The 27,711-nt window shown below is 56.9% G+C and overlaps 1 protein-coding gene across 2 annotated transcripts; it reads right to left on the bottom strand.

The window, feature by feature from the left end:
• Positions 1-1,309: 1,309 nt before the first annotated feature.
• On the bottom strand, positions 1,310-26,135 carry SMTNL2 (smoothelin like 2). 2 transcript variants are annotated; one of them, XM_031657290.1, is made up of 8 exons: positions 25,980-26,135; positions 17,710-17,797; positions 16,796-17,038; positions 16,050-16,125; positions 14,668-14,850; positions 13,248-13,365; positions 12,862-13,013; positions 1,310-2,268 (listed from the first exon to the last, which is right to left on the bottom strand). In XM_031657290.1, exons 2-8 carry the CDS (start codon positions 17,762-17,764, stop codon positions 2,142-2,144), a joined length of 954 nt encoding a protein of 317 aa, XP_031513150.1. In that variant the 5' UTR covers positions 17,765-17,797; positions 25,980-26,135; the 3' UTR covers positions 1,310-2,141. The 2 variants fall into 2 exon arrangements, with proteins under 2 accessions (XP_031513150.1, XP_031513149.1); XM_031657289.1 differs by lacking the exon at positions 25,980-26,135 and adding an exon at positions 25,085-25,545.
• Positions 26,136-27,711: the final 1,576 nt, after the last annotated feature.

Here is a 27,711-nt window from a genome sequence, read left to right as displayed (position 1 = left end):
GGCTGAGGCAGGACAATGGCGCGAACCCGGGAGGCGGAGCTTGCAGTGAGCCAAGATGGCGCCACTCACTCCAGCCTGGGTCACAGAACCAGACTCCGCCTCAAAAAAAATAAATAAATAAAAATTAGCCGGGCGCGATGGCGGGCGCCTGTAGTCCCAGTTACTCGGGAGGCTGAGGCGGGAGAATGGCGGGAACCCGGGAGGCGGAGCTTGCAGTGAGCCAAGATGGCGCCACTCACTCCAGCCTGGGCCACAGAGCCAGACTCCGCCTCAAAAAACAACAACAACAACAAATCTCGAGTCTGTCCCATTCTGAATGTGAGGCATGAGGGACACCGTTCCTAAAGTTTAAAAGAAATTGTTCTGTATTCTGGCAGGATCTGCTCTGTTTCAGGCGCAGAGCGTATGGCTATGTCGGCAGGTGGGCAGAGCTCTATGTAACGTGTGTGAGGACTCAGTAACATATAGGCATGCTTTTCACAGAGCGCTTGTGCTCCCAGATTGGCTTCAGGTTTGAAACCCTAAGCTTCAGGTATGTGTCTCTGCTAATAATAGGGCTCTCCTCCCCAAGCCTACAAGAGACGAGAGAGCTAGCAAGGGAATGGTTTCCAGCGTGGGAGAATCCCAGAGAGAGGGCAAGACCGCAGCCTGGACCAACCAATCCACAGAGAATACTGCTCACCCACCTGCAGGCTCTGCCATGTTCCTCCTGACACCCCCAGGGATCTCCTGCCCACCCCCGATATACCACCCAAGGGACACATGGGACCCCACAAAGACACACAGGCACTGGTGTGGAGAGCCCGCTGCATGGGATGAAGACACAGATTCGCTCCTTATAGGGAAGGTTTAGAAGTGCCTGGCTAAAATCCAACCCAATTATACAACGATTCTTGGCTGAGAATAAGAATAAGCTAATGGCTGGAGCTCTATAGAATCTCAAGATTTTTCGATGCAAATCCTACCACCAAACAGCTGTGAAAATAAACCAACGTTCCTTGATGGGCTTCCTCCAAGTGCGGGACCACCCCAAACCCTGCTGTCTTGGGCCACTGTTTATCGCAAACACTGCAGTCTACATCCAGAGGACGGATCTCAAGGGGAACTTTCTGTTGACGCTCCTTCCACAGCATGGAGACGGGAGACAGGCACGCTCAGAGGTGACAGCAAATGCCATCTTCAACTTTCTAGGCCAGTGATTTAAGTGCAGGAACAGGGGTGGGAATTTAGTGGATATTCACTTGGAAGGTGTGCGAAGTCTCTTATTCACAGAACTCCCATCTCCCAAACAGAAATAACAAACCCCAAGCAAAGGTCAACACATCTTTTTTATGTACAAATGGGTCACTGGTACAGAGGGAGTTGCTTTTTATAAATATCTGCAGCAAATCCCCTAAAAAAGATGTAATAAAAACTCTGTCTCAGCACAAAGGGCCTATCCTTCCCCAAAAGTGTTAAAGTCCCGAGAGCCTGTGCTTAGCCAAACACTTGTGGGGCCTCCTGGGAAGAACAGCAGCGCTTTGGGACCAAGGCGAGAGCCTTCCCATCTCCCCGGAGAGCAGAGGTGACTTGAAGGTCATCTGTTGCCCAGGACTTGGGAGTGACTAAACTGTTTCTTCCCAAGACTTGCGGTCTTCTTTGTCAAGCTGCTGATTAAGCGGTCTGTTTCCTGGCAGTGACCCAGAGGGAGGGAGGAGAGGAACCTACAATCGCGTGAGGAAGTAAAAAACTCTGGGTATTTTGATAAAAAAACACTTGGCAATCACTGTAACCCTGTAAAGCCGATGTATCAAATTCACCAGAGGGAAAATCGTACGTTAGCATTCTGGAATCTATAAACGCAAGCATTTCTTTAGGAAGATCATTACTTAGCACCAATGTCTCTCTCTCTCTCTCTCTCTCATAATTTTTCCTTTTCCTCCGAACCCTTGGCTGTGATCAGCGCTGTCGGACCACAGCTCAGCAGTACTTTTAATCAGTAACACAGCTGGGCTCGAAGGGGAGTGCGGTCACACGCCACAGAACAAACAGCGCGCTCACACCAAACGGCAAGGCTCCTGGGGGCATCCTGGCTGGGGATTCGCAAGCGGACCCCCGGCCTCTTCCTGGGGCTGCTCTTTGGCACTCCAGGCTCAGGGGCTTTACTCAAAGCGACGTAGGTGGTTGTACAGCGACTGGACGTAGGTGAAGACGCACATGGGGTCCGGCTTGCGGCCCATCACCATCATGTCCTCCACTTCGATGAGGCGTTCACAGTTGGCCAGATTCCTGAAACACACAAGCCCCGTCAGAACGGCGGTCCCAGCCATCAGCCAGCCCCACAGCCGTGACAGGGCCAGGATCTCCATCCTGGGAACAGAGCTCAGCCTCTCAGCCTGCAGCCAGAGATTCCCAAGGACCCACCAGCGGGGAATTCAGATAACCCTGGCAGAACCCTTGGAATCACTGACTCCAATGCAGTGTTTCCCAAACTCCCAGATTTGTGAGCCACCTGTACAATTCATAGTTTCCTTTAAATACACTTACTTTATTTAATTTGGGTTTTTTTTTTTAGAGACCGGGGCTTGCTCTATTGCCCAGGCATAAGTACAGTGGCACGATCTTAACTCACTGCAGCCTTGATCTCCTGGGCCCAAGTGATCCTCACGCCTTGTCTTCCCAAGTAGCTGTGATTCCAGGCACACACTACCATGCCCAGCTAGTTTTTTGTTTTTTGTTTTTTGTTTTTGAGACATAGGTTCGCTCTTGTTGCCCAGGCTGTAGTGCAGTGGCACAATCTTGGCTCACTGCAACCTCTGCCTCCCGGGTTCGAGTGATTCTCCTGCCTCAGCCTCCCAAGTAGCTGGGATTACAGGTGTCCGCCACCACGCCTGGCTAATTTTGTTTTGTATTTTTAGTAGAGACAAGGTTTTACCATGTTGGCCAGGCTGGTCTTGAACTCGTGATCTCAGGTGATCCACCTGCCTCGGCCTCCCAAAGTGCTGGGATTACAGGCGTGAGCTACCACGCCCGGCCCAGCTAGTTTTTTAAAAATAGTTTTGTAGAGATGGGGTGTCACTATGTTACCCAGACTGGTCTTGAATGCCTGCCTCAAGCGATCTTCCCACCTCAGCCTCCTCAGTAGCTGGGATTACAGGCACAGGCGACCCACAGTACCTGGCATATTGTATTTAAATTTGAAGTGAAACTATATTTAAGTTTTTTTTTAAAAAAAGTAGGCTGGATATGGTGGCTCACACCTGTAATCCCAGCACTTTAAGAGGTCAAGGCGGGCGGGTCACCTGAGGTCAGGAGTTCGAGACTAGCCTAATCAATATGGTGAAACTCCATCTCTACTAAAAATACAAAAATTAACTGGGCGTGGTGGCGAGCGCCTGTAGTCCCAGGACGCTGAGACAGGAAAATTGCGTGGACCCAAGAGGTGAAGGTATCGCACCATTGCACTGCAGCCTGGGCGATGGAGTGAAACTCTGTCTCAAAAAAAAAAAAAAAGTAAATATCAATAGTATATGTAACGCTGAGTTATTAAAATAAATGTAAAACTAATAAAGCAAAAAATAAATTTACCAAACATTTACCTCCTAAAAGTGCTTTTAGACTTTTTTTTTTTTTACTGTGACCCATAGTAAGGAAGATATTTTCATCATGATTCAGCACATGCTTACATGTATGTGGAAATAAAGTTTCACAGAAATACTTCTTTACCACTACCTGTATTTTCTCAGTGATATTTCATGTTTATTCTCTCCCCTGCCCCTCCCCAACCCTACCTCTTTAAAATGCTGGTCACGGCCAGACGTGGTGGCTCATGCCTGTAATCCCAGCACGCTGGGAGGCCGAGGCGGGCAGATCACCTGAGGTCAGGAGTTCGAGACCAGCCTGGCCAATATGGTGAAACCCCGTCTCTATTAAAAATACAAAAATTAGCCGGGCATGGTGGCAGGCACCTGTAATCCCAGCTACTCGGGAGGCTGAGGCAGGAGAATCGCTTGAACCCAGGAGGCGGAGGTTGCAGTGAGCCAAGATTGCCTCATTGCACTCCAGCCTGGGGGACAAGAGCGAGTGAGACTTCATCTCAAAAAAAAAAAAAAAAAAAAAAAAAATGCTGGTCATGAATCACTAAATTGATTTTACAGTCTACTAATGAGTCATATCTGGCAGTTTAAAAGATTGCTTATCACGCCGGTAATCCCAGCACTTTGGGAGACCAAGGAGGGCGGATCACAAGGTCAAGATATTGAGGCCATCTGGCCAACATATTGAAACCCTGTCTCTACTAAAAATACAAAAAATTAGCCAGGTGTGGTGGCGGGCGCCTATGGTCCCAGCTACTCAGGAGGCTGAGGTAGGAGAATCGCTTGAACCCGGGAGGCGGAGGTTGCAGTGAGCCAAGATCACACCATTGCACTCCAGCCTGGGAGACAGAACGACGCTCCGTCTCAAAAAAAAAAAAAAAAAAAAGATTGCTTCAAATAATTGCCGCCCCACCCCCAGTCCCCCAGGGCCCTCTGCCTCCTGCCCTGGGAAATACTGGTTTAACTTCTGGCTCACTGGTTTAGACTCGTGTGTACACATGGCCTTTCACTGGGGCTCAGAGGGAGGCTGAAGGCCTCGTGGACATGGGAGGAGGAACATCAACAGTCAAGACACATCGCCCTGCGCATCTCAGCACCGAGTCCTGAAATAACAACAGCCAGCCTCTGGAATGCCCAGCCCTGCGCCCCCTGCCTCCTCTGACTCTGCTCACAGCAGGCCTGGGGCGCCTGGGCACCAGATGGAGCCGGCCTGACATTATTAGGCAGAACCAAAAAGGCAAAAACGATTGCACTTGGCCCGATGGTCAGTGCCCTTCTTTCAGCAGCTGTGTGTACTTTTGTAGTTCAGGGTGTCCCCAGTCTTTTGTGTGTTTTTTTTCCACCAATAAGCACATGGCTGTCAGGGTTCAAATCCCAGCTCCATCTCTTCCGAGCTATTTATCTGTGGGCAATACACTTCATTTATCCAGGCCTCAGTTTCTCCATCTGTGAATTATATCCACCTTGAAAGAGTGGTATGAAAATTATAAACCCATGCCAATCAGGTGGAACAGCAAAGGACATGTCGAAAGAGCTAATAAACGTTACAGATTAGGCAGGGCAAAGTGGCTCATGCCTGTCATCCCAGCACTTTGGAAGACCGAGGCAGGAGGATCACTTGAGCCCAGGAGTTTGAGACCAGCCTGGACAACACAGCAAAACCCTGTCTCTATAAAAAATTTTAAAAATTAGCCAGGCATGGTGGTGTGCACCTGTAGTCCCAGCTACTCGAGACTGAGGTGAGAGGATCGCTTGAGGCCAAGAGGTGGAGGCTGCAGTGAGCCCAGATTGCACCACTGCACTCCAGCCTGGGTGACAGAGCCAGACCCTGTCTCAAGAAAACCCAAACCAAAACAAACAAAAAAGTCAGAGATTATTCTTATTGCCATTTTGAGGATCATGCCTCGCTTTAAGAAGCAGGGTGGATCACAGAGAAGAGGCCTGAATGTGAAATTGAAATAGTTGAGTTCAAACCCTGACTCCTCCAATTGCTTCACCGTTCTGTGCCCACTTCCTTAGCAGAAAATCGGAATACTGACCGGGCACGGTGGCTCACGCCTGTAATCCCAGCACTTTGGGAGGCCGAGGTGGGTGGATCACCTGAGGCCAGGAGTTCCAAACCAGCCTAACCAACACGACGAAACCCTGTCTCTACTAAAAATACAAAATTAGCCAGGTGTGGTGATGTACGTCTGAAATCCCAGCTACTTGGAAGACTGAGGCTGGAGAATCACTTGAACTCAGGAGGTGGAGGTTTCAGTGAGCCGAGATCGTGCTACTGCACTCCAGCCTGGTGACAGAGACAGACTCCGTCTCAAGAAAAAAAAAAGAAAAGAAAAAGAAAATCAGAATACTACCTCTGCTGTCCCTCCCAGTGGGCCTGTTGTGAGGCTGTGATTCCACAATGTATCTTTATGCATCTTGTTCCCCAGAGAGCCCAGCCAGAGGGGAGACCCCAGTGAGTGAGACTCCTCTGACCCATCCCAGTTTGGCACGACGCACTCAGCACTTTCTACCAGGACTCACGCGGCTGTGTGCTCCAGAGACAAAGACTGTAACATTACCCGCAGACCCTGCTCTGCTGTGCTGGCTGGACGCCAGGCCTCCCATCAGAAACCAAATGTCAAGGCGAAATGGAGACGTCTGTCCTGGATCCCCTCCCCACCTCCTGCTTGGGGTTGTAGCGGGTGGCCTGTAAGTGAATCCAACAGGCTTTGTGGGGTGATGAGTGGGTTTGGCCCAACGAGCGGGCACCCTTTCTCCCTGGGACAGGCCAGGGCAGGGCTCGATGTCAGGGAAGTCGGCCCTCTGATACGAGCAGGCATGTAAAGGTGCTTTGTCGACGATTAAGGATTGAAAATCTGAGTTCAGGCCGGGCGCGGTGGCTCACGCCTGTAATCCCACCATTTTAAGAGGCTGAGGTGGGCAGATCATTTGAGGTCAGGAGTTGGAGACCAGCCTGGCCAACATGGTGAAACCTCGTCTCTACTAAAAATACAAAAATTAGCTGGGCGTGGTGGCACATGCCTGTAATCCCAGCTACTTGGGAGGCTGAGGCAGGAGAATCACTTGAACCCGGGAAGCAGAGATTGCACTGAGCCAAGATCATGCCACTGCACTCCAGCCTGGGTGACAGAGCAAGACTCCATCTCAAGAAAAGAAAAGAAAAGAAAAGAAAAGAGAGAAGAGAGAAAAGAAAAAGAGAAGAGAGAAAAGAAAAAGAGAAGAGAAGAGAAAAGAAAAAAGAAAAGAAAAGAAAAAAGAAAAGATCTGAGTTCAGAGAGGCTGGGAACCTGAGTTCACCTTCCTGAGCCATCATTTCACATCTGGTGCCCTCCTTTCCACCTCCCACACAGCTGGGGCACCTCCACTCCCACACCTGCTACTTGGAGGATCCCAGGTGTGTGGGAACAGGCTCTGCACATGCCCAGGTTATCAGCACTGACAGGGGTGGCCTCAGTGGTGCCACATGTGAAGCAGGGACAGCATGAGGACTCTAGGACCTCCGCCCATCTAAACACCCCTGTCAGAAGCACCAATCACCTCTATAAAGGCCCTGCCTCAGCTTGTTCATCTCAGGGTCCAGGGAAAGGGGACCCAATTTCCTCCAAGGACAGCTCAGAACCCTCTGCAGATGCTCTGACCACGAGAAAGTTCTTTTGACATTTCTTATGCTATTTGTGCCTGTCTGTACTTTCTACCTACTGACCCCACAAGGCTATTTATTCTCAGTCTAATTTTTTCCTCCATGAAAGAACTCTTCATATGCCAGAAGAAAACCATCCTTCCATGTCTCTTTCTCTGAACTAAATAGCTCTGGTTCCTTAACTGTCCCCACAGAGGATACCTAGGACCCACCCCTCTGAACCAGGTCTTGCCGCTCTCTAACCCACTTCACAGGAGGCCTCAGAATTGCTGAGGTGTGGTCCACCCCCGGCAGAAGACAGCAAGCTGACCCCCTCTTCATTCTAGAGGCTGCATTTACCCTCTGATAATGACCCCTGGCCCCTGTCCTGGTGGCAAGTCTTCAAGTCCAGGGTGACAGTCAAGATGGGAGCGGATGCCATGCCCTGTGTCATCCTCCACTGTCCAGATCACTGGCTTCCCCAGCAGGCAACCAGGGCACTGGGCCATGATCCATCTGTTCCCCACTGTTGTTATTTCTAAGTTGAGAACATAAGAGTGTAGGAGTTCCTAGGGGAGCAGGGAGGGGTCACAATATGCAGCACGCAACCACCATCTCCTGGCTCCCTCTTTTCTTCTCCACCTGCTACCTTTGCTCTTCACCCACTTCTTTTCCTGGGGAGCTCCAAATTCCCCCTCCCATAGGCAGAGAGCATTCTCTGTCTTTGAGGCACAGTTCATACCAGACCCTCAAGAGCACCTGCCTTCCACGGATCACCTGAGGTCACGAGTTCGTGACCAGCCTGGGCAGAATGGCAAAACCCAGTCTCCACTAAAAATACAAAAATTAGCTGGGCGCAGTGGCTCATGCCTATAATCCCAGCACTTTGGGAGGCTAAGGTGGGTGGATCACCTGAGGTCAGGAGTTTGAGACCAGCCTGACCAACATGGTGAAACTCCGTCTCTACTAGAAATAAAAAAAAATTAGCCGGGCCTGTAATCCCAGCTACTTGGGAGGCTGAGGCAGGAGGATCACTTGAGTTTGGGAGTCTGAGGCCACAGTGAGCTGTGATTGCACCACTGTATTCCAGCCTGGGAGACAAAGGGTGACCCTGTGTCAATCAATCAATCAAACAAAGTTCAAAGGAGAAAGTACAAATCACTTTAAATGCCATTCCATAGCAAGAACCAGAGTTAACATGGGCTGACTACATTTTTTTTTTTTTTTTGAAATGAGGTCTCACTCTGTTGCCCAGGCTGGAGTGCAGTGGCACCATCTGGGCTCACTGCAATCTCTGCCTTCTGGGCTCAAGCGATCCTCCCACTTCAGCCTCCCAAGTAGCTGGGACCACAGGTGCGCACCACCACACCCAGCTATTTTTTTTTTTTTGTATTTTCTATAAAGGTGAGGTCTTGCCACGTTGCCCAAGCTGGTCTCAAACTCCTAAGCTCGAGGAATCCACCTACCTTGGCCTCCCAAAGTGCTGGGATTGGAACACAGGCATGCGCCGCTGTGCCCGGCCAATCCCGACTACCATTTTCAAAGGGGCTTTGCTTGCGCCTCACATCAGTGGAGTGAGGAAAAGGCTGAAAGGGTTTTCTCCTACTCCTGTCTATTGTGAGCTTCAACTACCACAAGGGCTGGCCTGTAAGGGAGATGGAGGAGGGGTTTGCGGGTTATTTTTATTTTTTTAAGCCTGCTCTAAATGCAGACTGGGATGCCAGGACTGGGACTACTACCTCCTATCTGGTTTTAGACAGAAACACATGGGCACTACAAATAGCCTGGAAGCCCCTTCTGCTCCAGCGTAACCCGTAACCCGAGAGCAGGACACATTCCCCGCAGGGCAAGCGGGAAGCCTGGGGCTGCACGTCCTGCACTCGGCCTCTGCAGAGGTGGAGAGGACGGGTACAGAAGGGTCAGGCGCCCGCCCGACTCAGCCCCTTCCATAAAAGGGGCTGGTCCTCCCTCGTTCCAGACCCTGAACACCTGTCAGGCAAGGGAAGCTCACTGTGCTGTCAACACCGCATCACTCACACAGATTAGGCCACCGGGAATCTCTGGGACCATAAATTATCAGGTGGGGGTTGGGGGAGGGCAGCACACACCACTTTTACTCCAAAGGTCCCTGGTGCATCCTTGTGCCTTTAAGGCACTTGCTCATGGAAATGTTTCATTCCTCATGCAAGGTGAACCCGTGGTTTGGGGACCTGTGTCCTCCTTTCCCTTCCAGAAGTTGTCTTTGTCAGACCCCAGGCTCCTCTCATCCCACCCTACCTGCCCCCAGGCTGCCCTGTGGTCCTGCTGCCTGCACGACCCTGGGTGGCTTTCAGTAGCACGCGTGTCTGCTCAGCCTTTGCCGCCAACCTCAGGAATATCGCAAAACTGACAGCCTTTGCCGCAATCATCAGGGATATCGGTGAGGACACTGACAGCCAGTATCCTCAGACAGGTGTCCCTGCGCTTTCTCGCCAGCTCTTCTAACCAGCCTATTGTCCAAGAAAGGAGGTGATCCAAGCTGTTGTCCTCCCCAGAGGCCCCAGGCAGGTGAGCCAGTCTTCCCAGCCCTCTCCCCCTAGTACCTGGGAGATAATCTTATGGATGAGTCATGAGGGGAGGCCTCTTCCCAGGCTCTGAGCAAACTGCCCCCCGGCCCCCGCACGGCAGGCCTGTGGTGGACGCCCCTCCCCACCCCCTCGAGTCAGCAGAAAAGCAATAACTCATCTCAGCGGCTTCATCAGACCCATCCTCCCTGCCCCCTCCACAGTCGGAGCAGGCTCAGGCCGCCGGGAGGCGGGGCCCATGGTTTTACCCTGCTGTGTGCTCCAGGAAGGCAGGAGGCAAAACCTGGACCAGCCTCTGCCGCTGCCTCCCCCTCACCCCACCGAGCTGGAATAGAAGAAACATCTGGTTGAAGTCTAGAGGCTCCCTGAACTCAAACCTCGTGCTGGGGAAGCACAGCCTGGAATCCCTCTGGCTCTGGCTGCCAAGGGGAGCTGTGTTCCCTGCAGGCCGGGGCACGGGGCCACCACCCCATGGCCTGGGGCGTCCCTCTCTCTGCTACAGCCTAGTCTGGTCCAGGGCGGAGGGTGACCAAGGTGACCAGGGCATAAGCAGACACCACTGGACTTAGACAACGAAGAACCCTGCAAGACAGTGTGACCTCGCCAATGGGGTGGGTGCTGGGTGACCTCGCCGCTGGGGTGGGTGCTGGGGTGACCTCGCCGCTGGCGTGGGTGCTGGGGTATCCACCCCGATACCGCGACCCTGTGTCCTCTGACAGTTTGATTGACAGTTGCCACGTCTGGGCTTCGGCAGCTGGACCCCATCCTCAGGAGCTGCCCGCTGCCTGCACCACCCATTCCCCTTGGCTCCACCTCACCATCGTCTGGATCCAGTTGCACAACACGCGCGTCCAGGGCTGTTTCTGCAATTAGGATGACAGCTAACCCCAAGCAGCCAAGACAGAAAGGCTTTTAAAGTATACAAGGAGCTCTCGTGACCCCAGGGGGCTGAGTCCAAGTGCGTCACCCAAGGCAACATAACAGGGCTGATCCCGATATTCCAAAAACTCAGGCTGAGGAGCTCAGAGCCAGTGTCGATCCAGCCGTCACAGTGAGAGCTGCTGCCCCAGAGAGGGGCGGCTGTCTCAGCTCAAAGCAAGACTTACAATACACAAGACCCGCGGGCTCTGGTTCCTTCCCTGGCCAGGCCCAGGGGCCGGGGTGGTGGGCCGGGGCTGGGGCTGGGGCTGGGGCCGGGGCCAGTTGGTTGGTGGTTGGTCCGGGAAAGGAGTGAGGAAGGCAGGTGAGGCCTGGGGTGAGGCTCCTTCAACCCAACAAGCCCGTGAAGACTACTTTTTTTTTTTTGAGACGGAGTCTCGCTCTGTCGCCCAGGCTGGAGTGCAGTGGCCGGATCTCAGCTCACTGCAAGCTCTGCCTCCCAGGTTTACACCATTCTCCTGCCTCAGCCTCCGGAGTAGCTGGGACTACAGGCGCCCGCCGCCTCGCCCGGCTAGTTTTTTGTATTTTTTTTTGTAGAGATGGGGTTTCACCATGTTAGCCAGGATGGTCTTGATCTTGTGACCTCGTGATCCTCCGGTCTCGGCCTCCCAAAGTGCTGGGATTACAGGCTTGAGCCACCGCGCCCGGCCTTTTTTTTTCTTTTCTTTTTTTTTTTTTTTAGAGAAGGAGTCTCACTCTGCCACCCGGGCTGGAGTGCAGCGGCGTGATCTCGGCTCACTGCAACCTCCACCTCTTGGGTTCTAGCAATTCTCCTGCCTCAGCCTCCTGAGTAGCTGGGACGCCACGTGCCCGCCACCATGCCTGGCTGATTTTTTGTATTTTAGTACAGACAGGGTTTCACCATGTTGGCCAGGCTGGTCTCGAACTCCTGAGCTCAGGCGATCCACCCACCGCGGCCTCCCAAAGTGCTAGGATTACAGGCGTGAGCCACTGCGCCTGGTCAAGGACTACTCTTAAATGTGGGCGCTGAGGACTCAGACCAGAAACAAATATAGTCAGTTGCAGACCAGCATCAGAGGCTGACTACACAAGGCACAAAGGCAGGGAAAGAGTAACAAGCTTGCCCTCCAGAAGACTCGGCTTTGGGGACAGCCTTACTTCTCTGCGTTTCAGAGAGCTTAGCATCCGGCAGCCCCGGACACCACTCATCTGTGCCCAGCTCCCTGCCCTGGGGGCCAGGAAGAACCACAGAGATGGCTCCTGGCCCTCTGCCTTCAGATGGGGTTCAGTCACCAAGAGGCCCTGGCGTGAGGCAGGAGGGGAGTGAGGTTGGGACATTTATCCACAGCTGCCTCCCTGCCAGGTCGCAGGGAGCTGACTGCAACCATTTGCCCAAAGCGCAGCTCTTAGCAGACAATCCTCCGGACCCAGGCCACGGGCTGGTATCCGCTGCACTGCTGTTATCCCGAGGCTGCTGCATGGAGCCTGGCCCACGACCTCATTCCTGCCCACGCCTTTGTAAAGAGTCCCTTTGTTAAACTCTCCTCGCCTAGTTTTTGACTGTGCCCCTGTCCCTCGCTGGAGCCCTGGCAGACAGACCTGACTTTGCCAACTCTCCTGAGGCCCTCGGCCGAAAACCAAATCCCAGACTGGCTTTCCAGGTGCCTCCTGACCCCAGAGCCAACCCCAAGTCTTCACCCTAGGGGTGGGACCTAAGGAGCTAGGCATGTTCACGGTAAATGCTAGAACACCATTTAGGGAAGGAAAATCTTATTGGGAGCAAACATCTCCTTGTAAGTGGCCCAGATCGTATCCAGTTTCTTGCTAACTGGCAGCTGTGGCTCATGCAAGCAACGGCATCTCTCCATCAGTCCAGAGAGGACAGATTCAGAGCTCTGGGGGACCCTGTCCCGCTGCCCCTCATGCCTGCTCTGTGGCTGGTCCCCCAGAGTGCGCCTCAGAAGCTGGGCACCCAGCAAAGAGGGCAGGTCCCCAGGAACAGAGTCCCCCTCCACCGAGTGCTGCGTGACTCTGGGAAAATCCCTCTCCAGGTCTCAGTCTTCCCATCTGCACAAGAGGTACACAGACCACATGGCCCCAGGGTCCTTCAGCTTTGCAGACAGCGGCCCCACATCCCACTCGCCCCCATGCCCCACCTGGGGAAGAAGCTGGGCTCAGGGACTGGGCTGGGACTCACTCAGCCATGGTGAAGGCCAGCTCAAAGTTCTTCTGCCGCTGCGTGGGGCTCAGGGAGTTGTAGTCGAAGGCGTCGGGGAAGAAGGAGTGTACCAGGGCGCAGAAGGCCATGCCGTCGCTCCAGCTGGAGGAGAAGTTCTGCAGGTCCACGTGCTGCAACAGGGTGAGTGGGGTCAGTGCAGGGGCCTAGACACTGGATTCCTGGAGTTTCTCAGCACACGCCACGGGCAGCTAGGCACCCACTCGGAAGGCATAATTACTGTGGTTCCTACCCCTTAACCCCAACCTCAGCAGGTTCCTGCCCAGGCGGGAGAACAAGGACAGTGGCAATGCTTGGTCAGGTCTTTGGCTGGGGCTCCCAGCAGCCGGAGGGGAGCCAGGGCTCACCTGGTAGCCCAGCGTCTTGCTGCGGCACCACTCGAGCAGGATCTGCTTGATGCTGCTGGCGCTGGCCACACCAAAGCTCTGCGACCGCTTCAGCCTGGCCCGGGTCTCGCCTTTCCCCCTGCGGAGAGATGGCAGGCCTGCTGCGGGTGCCCTCCAGCTGCCATCTCCCCGTGCGGGTCTGGGGCAGGGAAGGCCATCCCTGCACCACCAGAGAGGATGCCCCCACCTGCTCTGCTCACCCAGGGGAGATGCTGGCAGCACACAGGCTCAGCTGTGCCCATGTCCACGGCACGGCCCCATATACCAGCGACACAGCCTCCTTTGATGTATGTGGCAGGACCATCCACACCCCTACAGCCCTCCAGGTCCCGTTTATTCCCCACCCAGGAAGCAGGGGTCACTTGGGAATCCTGAGACAGAAGACCTTGGCCCACATGGCCCTAGGCCCCTGCCTTCTGCCTGGAACACCGTTCCCGGTTCCTTCCTCCCACCCCTCCTTCTGAGCCCCCCTCTTAATGGGGGGGCCTCCTTCCCTGATGGCTCTTTCCTCGCCAGGAGGGATGATTTCCTCTTCTGGGCCTCAAGGACAGTCCCTAATGGCCTAGACCAGGTTGTTTGGGGCAAGTGGGGACACGTCCTGGGTCGGTCTCCCTCACTAGAGTCGAGCAGGGACTGGCTGTTATCTTCATTGTCCCACAAGGCCTGGGCCACACCCTGCACACAGCAGGCATCAATACCATGCTTGGGCCACACCCTGCACACAGCAGGCATCAATACCATGCTTGGGCCACACCCTGCACACAGCAGGCATCAATACCATGCTTGGATCACACTCTGCACACAGCAGGCATCAATACCATGCACTGACCCGAGGACTGGCTGAACATGCAAAGGTGGGCTGGAGCCCGAGAATCTCTCAAGACCCGAGGTCTCTCAAGACCTAGTAGCGGGCTGGAGGCCGCTTGGCCCCATGGCATCACCTTCAGTCCTCAGGCAAGACCAACCCCACGCTAGGCCTCCCCGCTCTGGCCAGGAATCCCAGTCGCCACCCAGTCCCCGGTCATGCCCAGAAACTAAAGAACCCACAACCCGTGGGGAATGTGGGTGTGAGGGCAGCCTGGGGGCACCAGTGACAGGACAGGGGGCCTCAGGAATGGAGGAGGAGAGAGGCGCTCTCACCAGGGCTTCCTGGCTCCCTGCCTCATAGCCGTCTTCCCCCAACAACTGGGGCCCCCTGTCCCCCCAACCTGCCCTGTGGTCCAGCCCTAACTTTGTGCCTTGCCCAAGAGATCTTGTCTTGGGCAGCAGCGCCCTGGGGAACAGGACAGGGCTGAAACTTGCTCTGCTGCACCCACTCCACCCCTGTCTGGGTCTGGGCACAGTGCGGGGGCCTGGCCTATCTGTGAGTGAGCATCCGTACTTGCCAGCCGCTGTTTCCTGCTCCCACTTCTCAAATAATGCCTTCCGGGCCTGCGCCCCCGAGGTGCGGGGCAGCGTCTGTGACCTCACCAGCTCCCTGCGACGCTCCCCCTGCCGATGGACCTGAGTTGTGGCTGGCGGCTGCGGGGACACTGGTGACTGGGGTGGTGTCACCAGTGGTGGGCTGAGGAGAGAATCGCCGAGTTGGGACCTGGGCCCAGCAGGCATCACTAGCTCACCAGGCCCCTGGGTCTCCATCGCACTGTGTGGACAAGGCAGCCTGGACCGTGATGGGTGCTCAGAGAGGAGGCCCCCTTGCTCTGGTCCCCACCTGGTTTAGCAGGTTTTCCGAATTGCGCTGCCTGGAGGGCCTGGCCAATAGGCTCCACTCAGAAGCGACACTGGGCCCCCGATCTGGACATAAACACCCCTTTGCAGGTGTCAGTGCCTGGGGAGGACAAGGAGACCCCCCTCCACAGGCAGGAGGTGTGCTCAGAACCAGCCCCGGAGGGACCAGGCCTCCGGCCTCCACCACCATGAGAAAAGACCACCTTTGTTTTCTCCAGAACAGTTTGCCAGAAAGTCACAATTCTCCTTTTATTATTAAAGAAAAAAAAAAAAAAGCCAAGCCTGCTACCCTACCCCCACCCCCAATCACAGTCCCGCTGGCTGGGGCGGGAGGTCTGCCCTACAGGGAAGGTCCCGCTCACCTGCCCCTGCCCGCAGCCAGTGGGCAGGAAGTTCCGGGCTCCGAGGGACCCCAGCTGGCTGGGATAGAAGACAAAGCTCCTGTCCTCCCCCTCCTGCCTCCTCCAATCTTTTTTTCTTTTTTTTTTTTTGAGACAGAGTCTTACTCCGTTGCCTAGGCTGGAGTGCAGAGGCACTACCTCGGCTCACTGCAACCTCCACTTCCCGGGTTCAAGTGATTCTCCTGCCTCAACCTCCCAAGTAGCTGGATTACAGGCCACCACGCCTGGGCTAATTTTTGTATTTTAGTGGAGACGGGGTTTCGCCGTGTTGGCCAGGCTGGTCTTGAACTCTTGACTTCAGGTGATCTGCCTGCCTCGGCCTCCCGAAGTGCTGGAATTATAGGCGTGAGCCACCGCGCCCGACCCCTCCTCCAGTCTTTTGACTGACTTGAAGGGTCCACAAAGAAACCAGCCTGTGGCCATATTTTTCCAAATGAAGCTCTCCACCGAGGCCCACTGCCTCACTCCCCCTGCTCAGACCTTACCCCCAACCCTGCCGCCCAGTGCTCCAGAGATCCAGCCCTGAGCCTTCCGTGGAGACGCCAACCCCAGGGCCGACCCTGGGCAGCCTGTGTCCAAAGCAGAGAAGACACCTGGGCGCAGCGACCCCACGGGAACACGGGCCCTGACGCACCTGTTGCTGTGTTTGCTTGCTGTCACTGCCCCGTAGCCAGAGCTCGACACAGACCGTGTGAAGGAGGAATTATTCTCTGAGGAACAGAGAGAGGGAGAGAAGTAACAAAGCCTGGCCCCAGGGAGGGCGCGCCACAGCCTCCCTTCCTCTGATCCGGCTCTGCCTCGTCTACCCGGCATCACTGCAAGGATGAGCTAACCCTCTGGGCTAAGCCGGCCCTGCCCCAGCGGACAGTGGAGGAGAAAGGAGGATGGGCACACGCAGCAACGACATCAAAGAGGTCTTTTCAACTGTCCTGCTCTTGAGAGCACAGAGCCCAGGGCCCGTGCCGTGTATCCAGCGAACACTGCTCCCAAATCCTCCCCATAGAGGCCCACCCGGCTTCCCCCAGCACATACCGTGGAGGCCTGGCCACTGGCCCAAGTCAGGCCTGGGGCCTTGAGGGAGGGAGGGAGGGAGGGGACGGTGCCCAACGTGCAGGGCAAGAGGCCACCTTCCAGCTGTGGCCTCCACCTGTAATAAACGCCATGGTTGCCCCACCAGGGGATAATGCTATTTCACAGCCTCTCTGGGCAGGAGCCCAGGAGGATGGGCTAAAGGAAGGGGCAGACATGGCAGGCAGAGGCAGGGCTGGGCTTGGCTCCTCGCTTTCCAAGTCGCCCACCGACTCCCCTTCCCTAGCCCCGGTCTTCCCTCTCCCATCCCAAGGGGAGGTCTGCCCCAAGACCGCGTTCTCCTGCTCATACCGCCAGGACTGGGAGTCCAGGGCGTGGTGGCCTCGCTGGGGCTTGGGTTGAGGCCCCCCAGGGTGGCAGCAGACGTAGGTGACAGAGCCGCTGCTGAAGTCTCCCCAGAGAACCTGTCAGAGACTCGGGTGACGGCCGTGACTGGCTGGTGGGGCAGCCGCAAGGAGAGGCTCACAGGGCGAGGCCTGGGGGGATCTGGTGCCAAGAAGGTTTGGGCAACCTCGGGGGATCCGTCGCCTGGACCTGTAACATGTGACCAGTATGGGTGGGTGGTCAGCCGTGGCAGCCACAGAGTTCTGAGACCTCCCAGAAAGGCTCTAGCCTCCCTGGACCCTCCTCCCACCTCCTACAGGAAGGCCTCCCTGACTGCTCCAGACTCCCTGGACCCTCCTCCCACCTCCTACAGGAAGGCCTCCCTGACTGCTCCAGCCTCCCTGGACCCTCCTCCCACCTCCTACGAGGCCTCCTGACTCTCCAGCCTCCCCTGGACCTCCTCCCACCTCCCGGCCTCCCTTCCACTCCCTCCACCCCTTCTCCAGCCTCCGGCCCTCCGTTCCATTCCTTAAATTCGTTTCCATGGCCGGCTTAATAAATACTAGTTGGCTCATCAGCCCACTCTCTACCCTATTCTACCCTACTCAGTGCTTAGAAAAGTTCCTCAGCCCCTACTTGCTTTCCTGGAGAAACGGGAGCGCTCGCTACCTCCTGAGATCTCCCAACTTCCCTCTGTGTGTCACGAGTTCTACTGAATGACACTGCTCTCCTGGCAGCCTCTCTCCCTGCTGGGGTTCAGGATAGAGTCCGCCCCAACTCAGGCCAAGGGCTGGCCTGGCACAGAAGATACCTGACCAGGGCCTTACTTAACCCCCAGACCTACCCAGCCGCCCCTCCGCTGCCCACAGCCCTACCCCTACCTGCCCCCGGCTGGTGCCCATTCTCCATGATGCACGAGCTTGAGGTCTTTCTCATCTCCGACTCACTGGCCTCGTCATGATCCAAACTCTACAGAGACACAAACATCACCGAGACCCCATCAGCTGGGGCCAGCTGCCCACCCCCAGACCGCCCCTGTTCCGGCCAAACACCAATCATGTGGAGAGAAAACAGCCCCCAGGAAGCCAATGATGGGCCAAGCCACACAGCAAAAGCTGGGATGGTCCCACTCTGACTGCTGAGCCCCTGAGACCCTGGGAGGGAAACGTCTGCACTGGGCTCCTCCCAGAGTCCCAGAAAGCCGAGGACAGAAGTCAAGATTCAGGGTTCCAATGACGTTAGGCCGCCTCACCCTTTCCCCCAGGCTGGCCCAAACAGTGGGGTCAGGAGTGCCTGGCCCCCCGCCCCTCTCAGCTGGGCCAGGCCAGCCTGGCTGCCCATGCTGGGGCAGCAGGAACCAGTGGCACCAGGTCCTTCTGGCCAACAATGCACCACAGAGCCCCGATCACGCTGAGGCCTTTGCCTGGGAGGCAGGGACACAAGATTCACCCGGCTGTGCAGCGTGCAAAGCCCTGACCAGCTCCGTGCGACTCATCCATCCCAGCTGGGCGGTAGTAGTGGGTGGGGCAGGTAGAGACAGACAAGACAGCCAAGGCCAAGAGCCACTGGGGAGCCTGGGATCCAGGCTGTGCTGCCACCCACCCATGTGACCTGGGCCACATCAGTTCCCCTCAGGGTCTCAGTTTCCCTGTTTGAGAAATGGGAGCAGGCTAGGCAAGTGCCATGTGGCATCTACCAAACATCCAGCCCTTTTTCTGGGCACACCGCTTAGAGCAACTGTCCTCCTAGGTAGGTGCTGCCAGAGCCATTTGACAGATGGGACCTGAGGACTCCGAGAGGGCATGTGCCCTGCCCAAACTGATACAGCAAAAAACAGCTGGGATGTGTGGCCAGGGGAGAAGTCCTCAAACTTGGTCCTGCCCTCCTCCCAGTGAGGGCGTGTGAAGGGCTGAGAGTGTCTGTGGGGCTGGTGGGGGCTCCACCATGAGCCCAGGATGAGCGGCTTGAGAGGTCGTCTGTGCCTTTCCCAGATGCCTCCTGGTCTACAGGTTCCCAGGCAACAATGATGCATCCCTGGACCCAGATGGCTCAGCTCCCTTTGCAACCAATGCGGGAGGTGCCACCCTGCGAGGGGGAATCAGTCTGGTAGGGGAGCCAGGCTGGTGAACACAGGGGGCCGTGCCAGGATAAGGATGCCTCACACAGGCTTCATCCAACCCAGTGGGGCAAGAAGGGCTTCTCAGAGGCAGGGGTGCCTGAGCCACATCCAGAGTGAGCCCAGTGGATAAGCAAGGGAGGGCATGGCCAGCAGAGCGATTAGTGTCTGCTTTTGCAGAGAGACATCAAAAGCACAGGTATCCTGATTACACCGGTCCAGGACTCAGGCAGATGGAGAAGTGCCACGCCGCCCAAGCTGCCTGCCCTGGGTACTTGGCGCCTTAGACAAGAAGGAGCCCAAGGTCCCCAGCTCTGTGTTTCAGGAACACCCTTCAGGAGATGCCAGAGAGTGGAGACCAGATGGCAAGACACTTCACTAGTCCTGGGCAGGAACCCGGGGAAGGGAGATGGGGCACTGGGAGGGCCACAGGCAAGAAGGACTCGGAGCTTTGGGGGAAAAGGGATCCGGCCGGGAGACTGGGTGGACGTGGGAGAGGAAGGGTGCCAAGCCTTTCCCAGGTCCAGGCTTGGTGGGTCAGGGCAGGTTTAGGGGGTAAATGAGGGTTTCAGTTGGGACATGTTTAGTGCCTGGGGCACCTGGAGCATCAGGGAGCTGAGGAGGTAGCTGGATTTCTGAGTCTGGAGTTTAAGAGAAAAGAAGGATGAGCATGGAAAAACAGGAGTCAGGGCATCCATTGGGCTCCTGGAAGCCCAGCAGAGGACGAGCAGCTTGGGGCCCCTGGGATGAGGCCCCCACATTTCAGGAAGCAAAAGAGCAATCTGCGGAGGATGAGGAGCAGCCAGACAGGTAGGAGGAGCCCCTGAAGAATGGTGAGAAAACCAAGGCCAGGAAGGAAGGGAATCAAGAAGCCAGCCACGGGGCCGGGCGCGGCGGCTCACGCCTACAATCCCAGCACTTTGGGAGGCCGAGGCGGGTGGATCACCTGAGGACACGAGTTCAAGACCAGCCTGACCAACGTGGTGAAACCCCATCTCTATTAAAAATACAAAAATTAGCTGAGCATGGTGGTGGGTGCCTGTAGTCCCAGCTACTAGGGAGGCTGAAGCACGAGAATCACTTAAACCCAGGAGATGGAGGTTGCAGTGAGCCAAGATTGCACCACTGCACTCCAGCCTGGGCAACAGAGGGAGACTCTGGCTCAAAAAAAAAAAAAAAAAAAAAAAAAAAAGAAGCCAGGTGCGTCCAAAGCCAGCCTGGGGTGTCGAGGAAAAGGTGAAGAGAAAATCCAACCAGGCATCCATTGGGTTCAGCAAAAGAAGAGGTCATGGATGATCAGAAGCACGGGGCGGGGGGCGGGGGGCAGGGGACAGGAGATGGCCTAGGGGAGAGGTCCCAGAGAAATGAAGACAGCACAGTAACTTTAGCCCTGAGCAGAGCCAGGGGAAGGGGCCTGAGGGATTTTTCCAGAAGGAAGAGGCAAGACCACATTTATAGGCTGAGAAAGGTGAGGGGACCATCCGGAGGGTGGGGTCACTGGAGAGCTCAGAGCAGACAGGACCCAGAGCTTGGAGAGGAAGTGACCCCTCAGCTCTTGATTCAAGAGTGGGAGGAGGAGAGCCCAGGCCCGTTCTTAGGAACGCAAGAAAAGCACGGGGCGTCGCCCAGCACGCAGAGCAGAATGGGTGCTCCTAGAGCCACTCTGTGGCTGTGGGGACCATGTCGGCAGGGGGAGGAGAACCAGCCAGTCCAACTGGAACCCCGGCCCCCAAGGTCACCAGGCTCTGGGGTCTCCATGCCCCCCCCCCCCCAACCCTGCTCTCGTCTGACAGGTTCCACAGGTCCAGGCAGGGCCCTGGCGGGGAAAGACTGAGGGTGAAACTATTTTCCCAGGAAATATGTATCTCTATGGGGGTGGGGGGGTCCTCCACAGATGCCTGTCCCTGCACGTTGCAGCCCCCTCAACAACCCCCATGATGCCCCAGGGGACCAGGCGCTATACCAGACCGGGAAGCAATTTCTCTGCTGGTTAGATCCCCTGCTAAAAGTTCTCCCGCAAAGGGAGGAGGGAAAGGGGCTGGGCTAGTGCAGGCTGGGGTGTGGGGCTGAGCCCAGACTCCCAAGCTCCCCTGCCCTTCCCCTGTCCCTCACCTGGGGAAAGGGCTCTGCCCGTGCCTTAGGTCAAGGGACAACGGGCTATTCTGAGACCACCCTCCAGCCCGTCATCACAGACGGGGAAAGCAAGCCAAGGGGAGGCGGGTGTGGGGGGAGCCCCTAAACCCACACCATGGCTAAAGGTAGTGGCAGAGCCAAAGTATGGGACTCAGGTCTCCTAACCCAATCCAGGGCTCTGTCCACAAAGTGCTCTGGCCTTCTACGGGCCAGAGAGGACAACTCAGGGCAAACTTGTCTTCTAGGACCTGGGTCAGTATGAGCCCCAGCCCCGCGGGATCTGTCTTAGCCAATGAGGGTGAGGAAAAGTCAGGGGACTGGGGTCACCCCCCGGGGGAACTTCACAGAACTCAGAGCTCTTCAGCCAAAGGGCTGGGCTGGAACGAGCTGTTCCCGCAGAGCCCCCAGTGGGCTACTGCTGTCCTTTGGTGGGGACAGCCTGCCGGGGCCCTGCGGAAGGAAACCAGGGAGGGGCCTCCCTACGCTGGGACTGGGGCAGAAATCTGGGACAGGGCAGAAATCGCCGGAGAGCCCTGAGGCTGGGGACAAGTCCTGTTGAGCTGGCCTGGTACCTCCCCCAAGAGTCCCCACCTGGGCTTTGTTTTGAGAAGGGGGAGGTCCCCCATGAGGGAGCCCAGGCCTGGGAGACTTACGGGAAAGGCGGAAGGGTGATGAGTTAAGTCTGATTTCAGGGACCTTCTTATTGGAAAAGCTTTTAGATATTTTTGTGGGGGAAGGAAGACTATTTCAGAACTTCTGGGGGCTGCCTGACCTGCATGGGCTCATCCATGGGGACGAGGCCCACGCAGGACCAGAGCCCCATCCTGAGACAATTCACACTGCTGACCCGGCCCTCCTCCACTCACGCCACTGTTTGAAAAGACTTGATTCAAACTTCTCCCTAAAGCATTTAACTCTCTTATCGCACAGTGTGTCTGGGAAAGGAAGGCAGATAAGGCGAGTCTGGTTTCTTTCATGGTCGGGCCTCTGACACGGGGCTCCTGGCAGCTGTTCCTGGGGCCTCCGCTGCCTCTGGCACGGGGACCCAGTGGCTCCAGCTCAGCTGAGGATGACATTTCCAGGCCACAACTCTGGCCCAACCTGCTGGGGCCTGGGCCTGGCCTCAGGCTGCCACCATCCACCCCAGGCCCCAAGCTGACTCCCGGCTCCCTGCTCCCAGCCAGACAGGATTACTTGATCAAGCCTTCCCACACTGAGTTCAGGGCACATTTATGTGCTGGAGACAATCTACCTCCAATCCTTCAGTCCCCAGTTTGAAAGCAACTGAGTCTCTAAATGTCATCATTTGTTACAGAGGAACGGCATGACTCCAACCTCTACAATGCCAGGTAGTACAACCATCCCTGGCTCATGTGGATGGGATGAGACTGCCCCACCCAGACCCCCACTACACAGACACAAAGTCTGAGGGGTCAGACACCCAGCAGCCTGGCGTGCGGCTGTGACTCTCTGTCCGTGGTCCACACTCCAGTCTCACCCTGAGCCCTGGCTCCGTATGTGTGACCAACCTCTTGATCACGTAGTGTTGGTCACAGCACACGAGGTAGAGCATGTGGATGGCTCCACACAGTCCCTCCTCTCAATGCCGGACACTGGCCTGGAGGCTGTGACAATGCTTCCGAGATGGAAGACAGCAAGCGAGATGGGGATTGGTGCTTCTGGGGTCAGCCCGGCGGCACCTGCCTCAGACCCTGGGAGCCAGGGCTCAAGGGGTGCAGAGCCTCTGACCCAACTGGCGACTGTAGCCATGCTCCACCCACAGTGCTCAGCTACCCTTGCTGCTCATGCCCCTGGGTGCCTGGGTCTCCATCCTCACTCCCCAACAGGCTGATGTGTCCTCGCTGACCTCAGCCTCTTCTTGCAGGAGGGCTCCCACTCCGGTTTGCTAAGAGTGGGCTCTCGGGTCCTCCTCACTCCCTGGCAGTTCCCTGGTCTGGTTTTTATTTCCTTCAGACTCTTTGCCTCTGCCCAGAGAGCTCCCTAATCTCCAGGCTTGCTCGCTCTCTGGGGCACCAGATCCATGAATCCACCTGCTCTAGGACAGCTTCACCTGGAGTTCCCATAGTCCCCTCACGTTCAGCATGACCTGGGTGGAACCCAGCATGTCCGCCCAGATCAGTGAGCCAGCAGTCCCCCAAGTCAGGGCTCCCCTCTGAGACTACCCCATCTGCTCATTCCCCCTCCGAAACCCTGTCCAAGGCAGCCCCGCTACACACCACGGCCATGGCCCAGCTCAGACCCTTCCTTTCTCCTTGGACCATCACAATTAAGTTACCCATCTCCAGCCACCCTCCACCTTCCATCCACCCCTAAGAAGGCTTGCCAGACACAAAGAAGACTCTCGTCCCGACCTTCACCCTCCAACCCCTGACCAAGAGGACTAGCTTGGTGCTAGTGAACAATGGCTAATCTCCATTGACAAAAATCACGACTAGAGAGAATCCCCTCTCTGTGTGTGCATGTGTGTGTGTATGCACATACACACACACATCTACATGTATATGTGACTCTGACATTATTATTTTTTAAAATTTGGACAGCTGCTCCTATGAGCAGACAAACAGCAAATGCATGTTCAAATAAAACCCCCAAAACAACCGATGACACAGTTGATGAGGCACGTGTGAGCTCACACTGGTGATTTTAGACCGTGGTCATGTAGAGTGTCATGTTCATAAGACAGACTTAAGTGTATCCACATTTCCAGACACTTCACATGGAGCACTGGGACACTCCCGGGTTCTGTCACCAGGGCATGTTTAAGAACTTCTTCCAGGCTGGACAAAGCCCAGCTCCTCTGCCCAGCACACTGGCATTTGCCACTGTCCACTCCACTCGCATACCTCGAGGCTGCACGCTCACCAGTGAGTACTTTCAGCCTTTCTGAGGCTTTGTGCATAGCCCCCACCCCATCCCCATCTGCACCAGTAGCAGCAAGCCCCAGGCCCCCAGCACAAAGCCTTGCTGGGATATCCACTGAGAAGGGACTAACTGCTGTGTTTGGAGCAAAACATCTCTGGCTGCCCAAACTTGGTATAGGACCATCTCCCAGCCTAGACGGGACCTCCAGGGGGAAGACCCAAACTGATGCCCTCCTCCAGGCCCCCTGAGGTCCAGCCCAGCCCACAGCAGGAAATCTGAGTATCCCACGGATTGCACCAAGGAGAGAGCAGGTGCAGGCTACACAGCCCCAGATCCTGGGAACCCAATCCCAGAGCGCATATCTGATCAGGATGGAAAATCTCACCCAAGGGCCACTGCACACACCATGGAAACATTCTAACCGCTCTGGGTGGCCCATGCGCAAGGTAGTGACTGGTCCACGTCGGCCTCCGCCCCATCCCCACGTGGTGTGGGCCTCTGGCTAGTCACTGACCCCAGAAATCTAGCACCGCTCAAGGCCGGTTTCCACTTCTCTGCCTTAGGGTAAGGGATTTGCCCCCTGCGATGCAGAGTTCCCAAACACCGCTGCTGATCGCGCCCCCTCGGCTCCCCTCCCCACCCATCCAGGGGCCTGAGTTCTCAATCTGGGTTAATCAATAACCGGAGCCGTCAGGCCTCAGTGAAGCGGCAACGCAGGGGAGCGGGAGCGTGAATGGACGGTGGGGGGGCAGGCAGGCGTGTTGTCCATTCCAACACGCCCCGCGTGGCCCCAGGCAGTGCCGAACAGTCAGGGGCCGGACTTCGGAGCCCAAGCCCTTGGTGTCATGGGACAGAGGAGAGAGGGAGACAGGACTCTGAGCAAACAAAGTCTGGCTCTAAAAAAGGGAGGGGGACCAAGACAGGTGCAGCTGACAGGCTAAGCCGTCCTCCCCCCGCCCTCTCCAACTCCGGAGGGCCGGCAGGACCCCATCACCTAGTCCGAGTGGCCGGTAAAGGACCCAACCCCGCAGACGCGGACGGACGCAGGCAGTCGGGGCGAAGGGACGGCACCCGGCTCGGAGCCCCACTCCCTGGCGCCAGGGCACGCGCTCCCCCGGGCTCACCTGGCCGCGGCCGGACAGCGAGAAGGTGGCGTGGCTGGCGAAGCGTGCGCTGCCCAGGCGGGGCGCGCGGTCGGGAACCCCGGGCGCGGGCGGGGGGCTGGGCGTGCAGGGAGTGCCGGGCGCCGGGGACATCCCGCTGGCCAAGCCCAGCGCATCCACCTGGCGCGTCAGGCGCTCGAGCTGCGCCTGCAGCCGCTGGTTGTCCCGCTGCAGGTCGGCCACCGTGCGCGCCAGGGGGCCGGCCAGGCGCACCGCCTCTGCCACCCGCCGCTCCACGCCGCGCTGCAGCCCCTGCATGTCCTCGTGCAGCGCGCGCACCGCTCCCTCCAGCGCCGCCTCGTAGCGGCCCAGCGCCTCGCGCACAGTGCGCGCCTCCTGGGCGTCGGGGGCCGGCTCCATGGCCCAGAGGAGCGCGCGGGTCGAGAGCGGGCCGGGCGGGGAGAGGATCAGCCTGATGGCCGCGACTGGCCGTCCGCTGCTGGCTTCGCCCGAGGGGCGGCCGGGGAGGCGGGCGCGGGGCGGGGCCTCGGGGGCGGGGCCGGGGCTGACTCGGGGACACCCCCAGCCCTGGAGACCCGCAGGACGGTGCGGAGGGAGAGCTCGCCCAGCGTCTCCTCTCCCCGGCTCCTGACTGAGCCCTGTGACCCCGGAGGAGCGGCGTGCGGCCTGCGGGAGGGGCGGCGGGCCCACCCGAAGAAGGCCCTGGTCCCCCGTGGACCGGCGAGAGCACACCCGGGCTGACGCGTTCGCTCGTAGCTGTCACCCGCAAGGCCCAGGTTCTGCCGGGGGGCCGAGATTCCCGCTGCTGGGGACACCTACAGCTTCCAGAGCTGCCGCCCTCCCCGGCGGGGCCCTCCCTACGCAGCGGGGAAGGCTCTCGCAGGCACACGCTCACCTGTGGGACCTTCGCCTGGAATTTCTTGCACCTGTTCTAAGACCTCAGGGAGGAGACAGGTGGTGAGGTCCCCCCCACCCGCCGACTCTGCAACTATGCGCTCTCCCCTCCCAGTCCTACTCTGTATAGCAAGATCTTCGCGTCCTTCCCACTAGTGGTCGGTAGAGGCTCCCACCCCACCAAAGGACCTCCGTTAGGAGATCCTGGAGAGGCTAAGGGCAGACAGGGAAAGAAGGGTGTGCTACAGCTCAATCTCCAAATCCTGGAATGGGCGGCTTTGCGACTAATCGCCCCCTCCCCCAGTGAGAGTCTCAGTCACTGGCCTCTACCCACAGGCCAGAGGTCCTACCCCTATTCCTTCTCAATACTCTTCATGGTTGAACCCAGATAGTTCCCCCTTCCAAATGCACAGCCCCAACCATCACCGGAAAATGGAAGAAGGGAAACAGGTGTTGCTTTAGGACGATGGGATGATGGGCAAAGCTAACTCTAAGTTTTCACTGTACCATAAAGCTGATTTAAAATAAAAATGGGAACATATCCTCCTTTGTGCAAAAAACCCTTCCTAATTGGCCTCCTTTTTCCCAAGCCTGGCCTGCCCGAAAGAGGCCCAGAGGCAGGGCAGGCACAGCCAGCTGACCTGCAGGAAGGAGAGGTCTGAAAGGCTTGTTCACATCGTGTTCAGCTCCCAAGGATGTTTGGAGCCCACAAACCCTCCTGGACTGGCCATCATTGCCCCAAAGGAACTGGAGCAGCCTGACAGATGCTAAATGCTGGTTCCCTCCCCCGCCTCCAGCCCCAAGGGGCCAGGAAGGAACACTGGGTTACCTAATCCAAGGAGCCTTCCAGCAATTATTTCATGAGAAAGTCAAATGCCAAAAGGCGTCCATGCTGCATGTATGTGTGAGCATGTGTGTGCGTTCCAAGTAGCCATCTGGACGGGGTAAGCCAAACTGCTGCCTGAATGCTTTCTCCAGGTGCAATCTTTAGTAGCAGCCTCCAGAGACCCTGCGGCTGCTCTCGCAGCAGACAGCACTCATAGCCCCTCCAGGTCTCAGCACAAGAACCTGGAGTTCAAAAACCCTGGTCTCAGCCACAGAAGCCCAGTCCCTTCCCTTGTAAGATCCAAGGAAGGACCGTGTGGAGAAGCCTTGAGAGGGACGGGACAGGTTGGTCTCCAGCCTTCTCTCTATCCTCCAGGAGAAGGCAGGCTGGCTGGGCCATGGGTGGGAAGCCTGGCAGGGAGGAGGAGGTGACAGATTGTAGAGCCCGGCTGCCTGGGATCCGTCTACACTCTCCAACCTCAGGTTAGTTATCTGGTCCCTCCTGAGCCACATGGGAATATCTAGGAGGAACTTCTTGGGGACGGGGCATGGCTGTTTCTGGGCCTGAAGGAGGGACTCTGTCAAGGGCAGAGATGGGGGTTCACTGTGGGTTCTGGGAAGGCAGATGGAACAAGACCATCCCCCTTGGCTCCTTTTTCTCAGCAGTCAAACCCCCCCAAGTCAGTAGCTGGACATGCACCTAGGAGAGGAGAGAAGAGCCAGGAGCGCGAGGAAGAGAGTGATTCTGGGGCGGGAAGGGGACGGGACGGAGGGTCAGCACCACCCTCCGACCTGGCTCCATGACAGATGGACCGAGGCTGCAGCTCTGCTCCCAGGCCCAGGGGCTCCTGTGAGCCTTCCCTGCAGGCCCCTCCCCCACTCTCCTCCAACTCTGCTCCTGCCCAGTA

Source organism: Papio anubis, chromosome 17, assembly GCF_008728515.1.
Source record: "Papio anubis isolate 15944 chromosome 17, Panubis1.0, whole genome shotgun sequence".
Classification (NCBI taxonomy): Eukaryota; Metazoa; Chordata; class Mammalia; order Primates; family Cercopithecidae; genus Papio; species Papio anubis.
The sequence above is the reverse complement of the archived record's forward strand: the minus strand, read 5'-3'. Positions and strand labels throughout refer to the sequence as shown.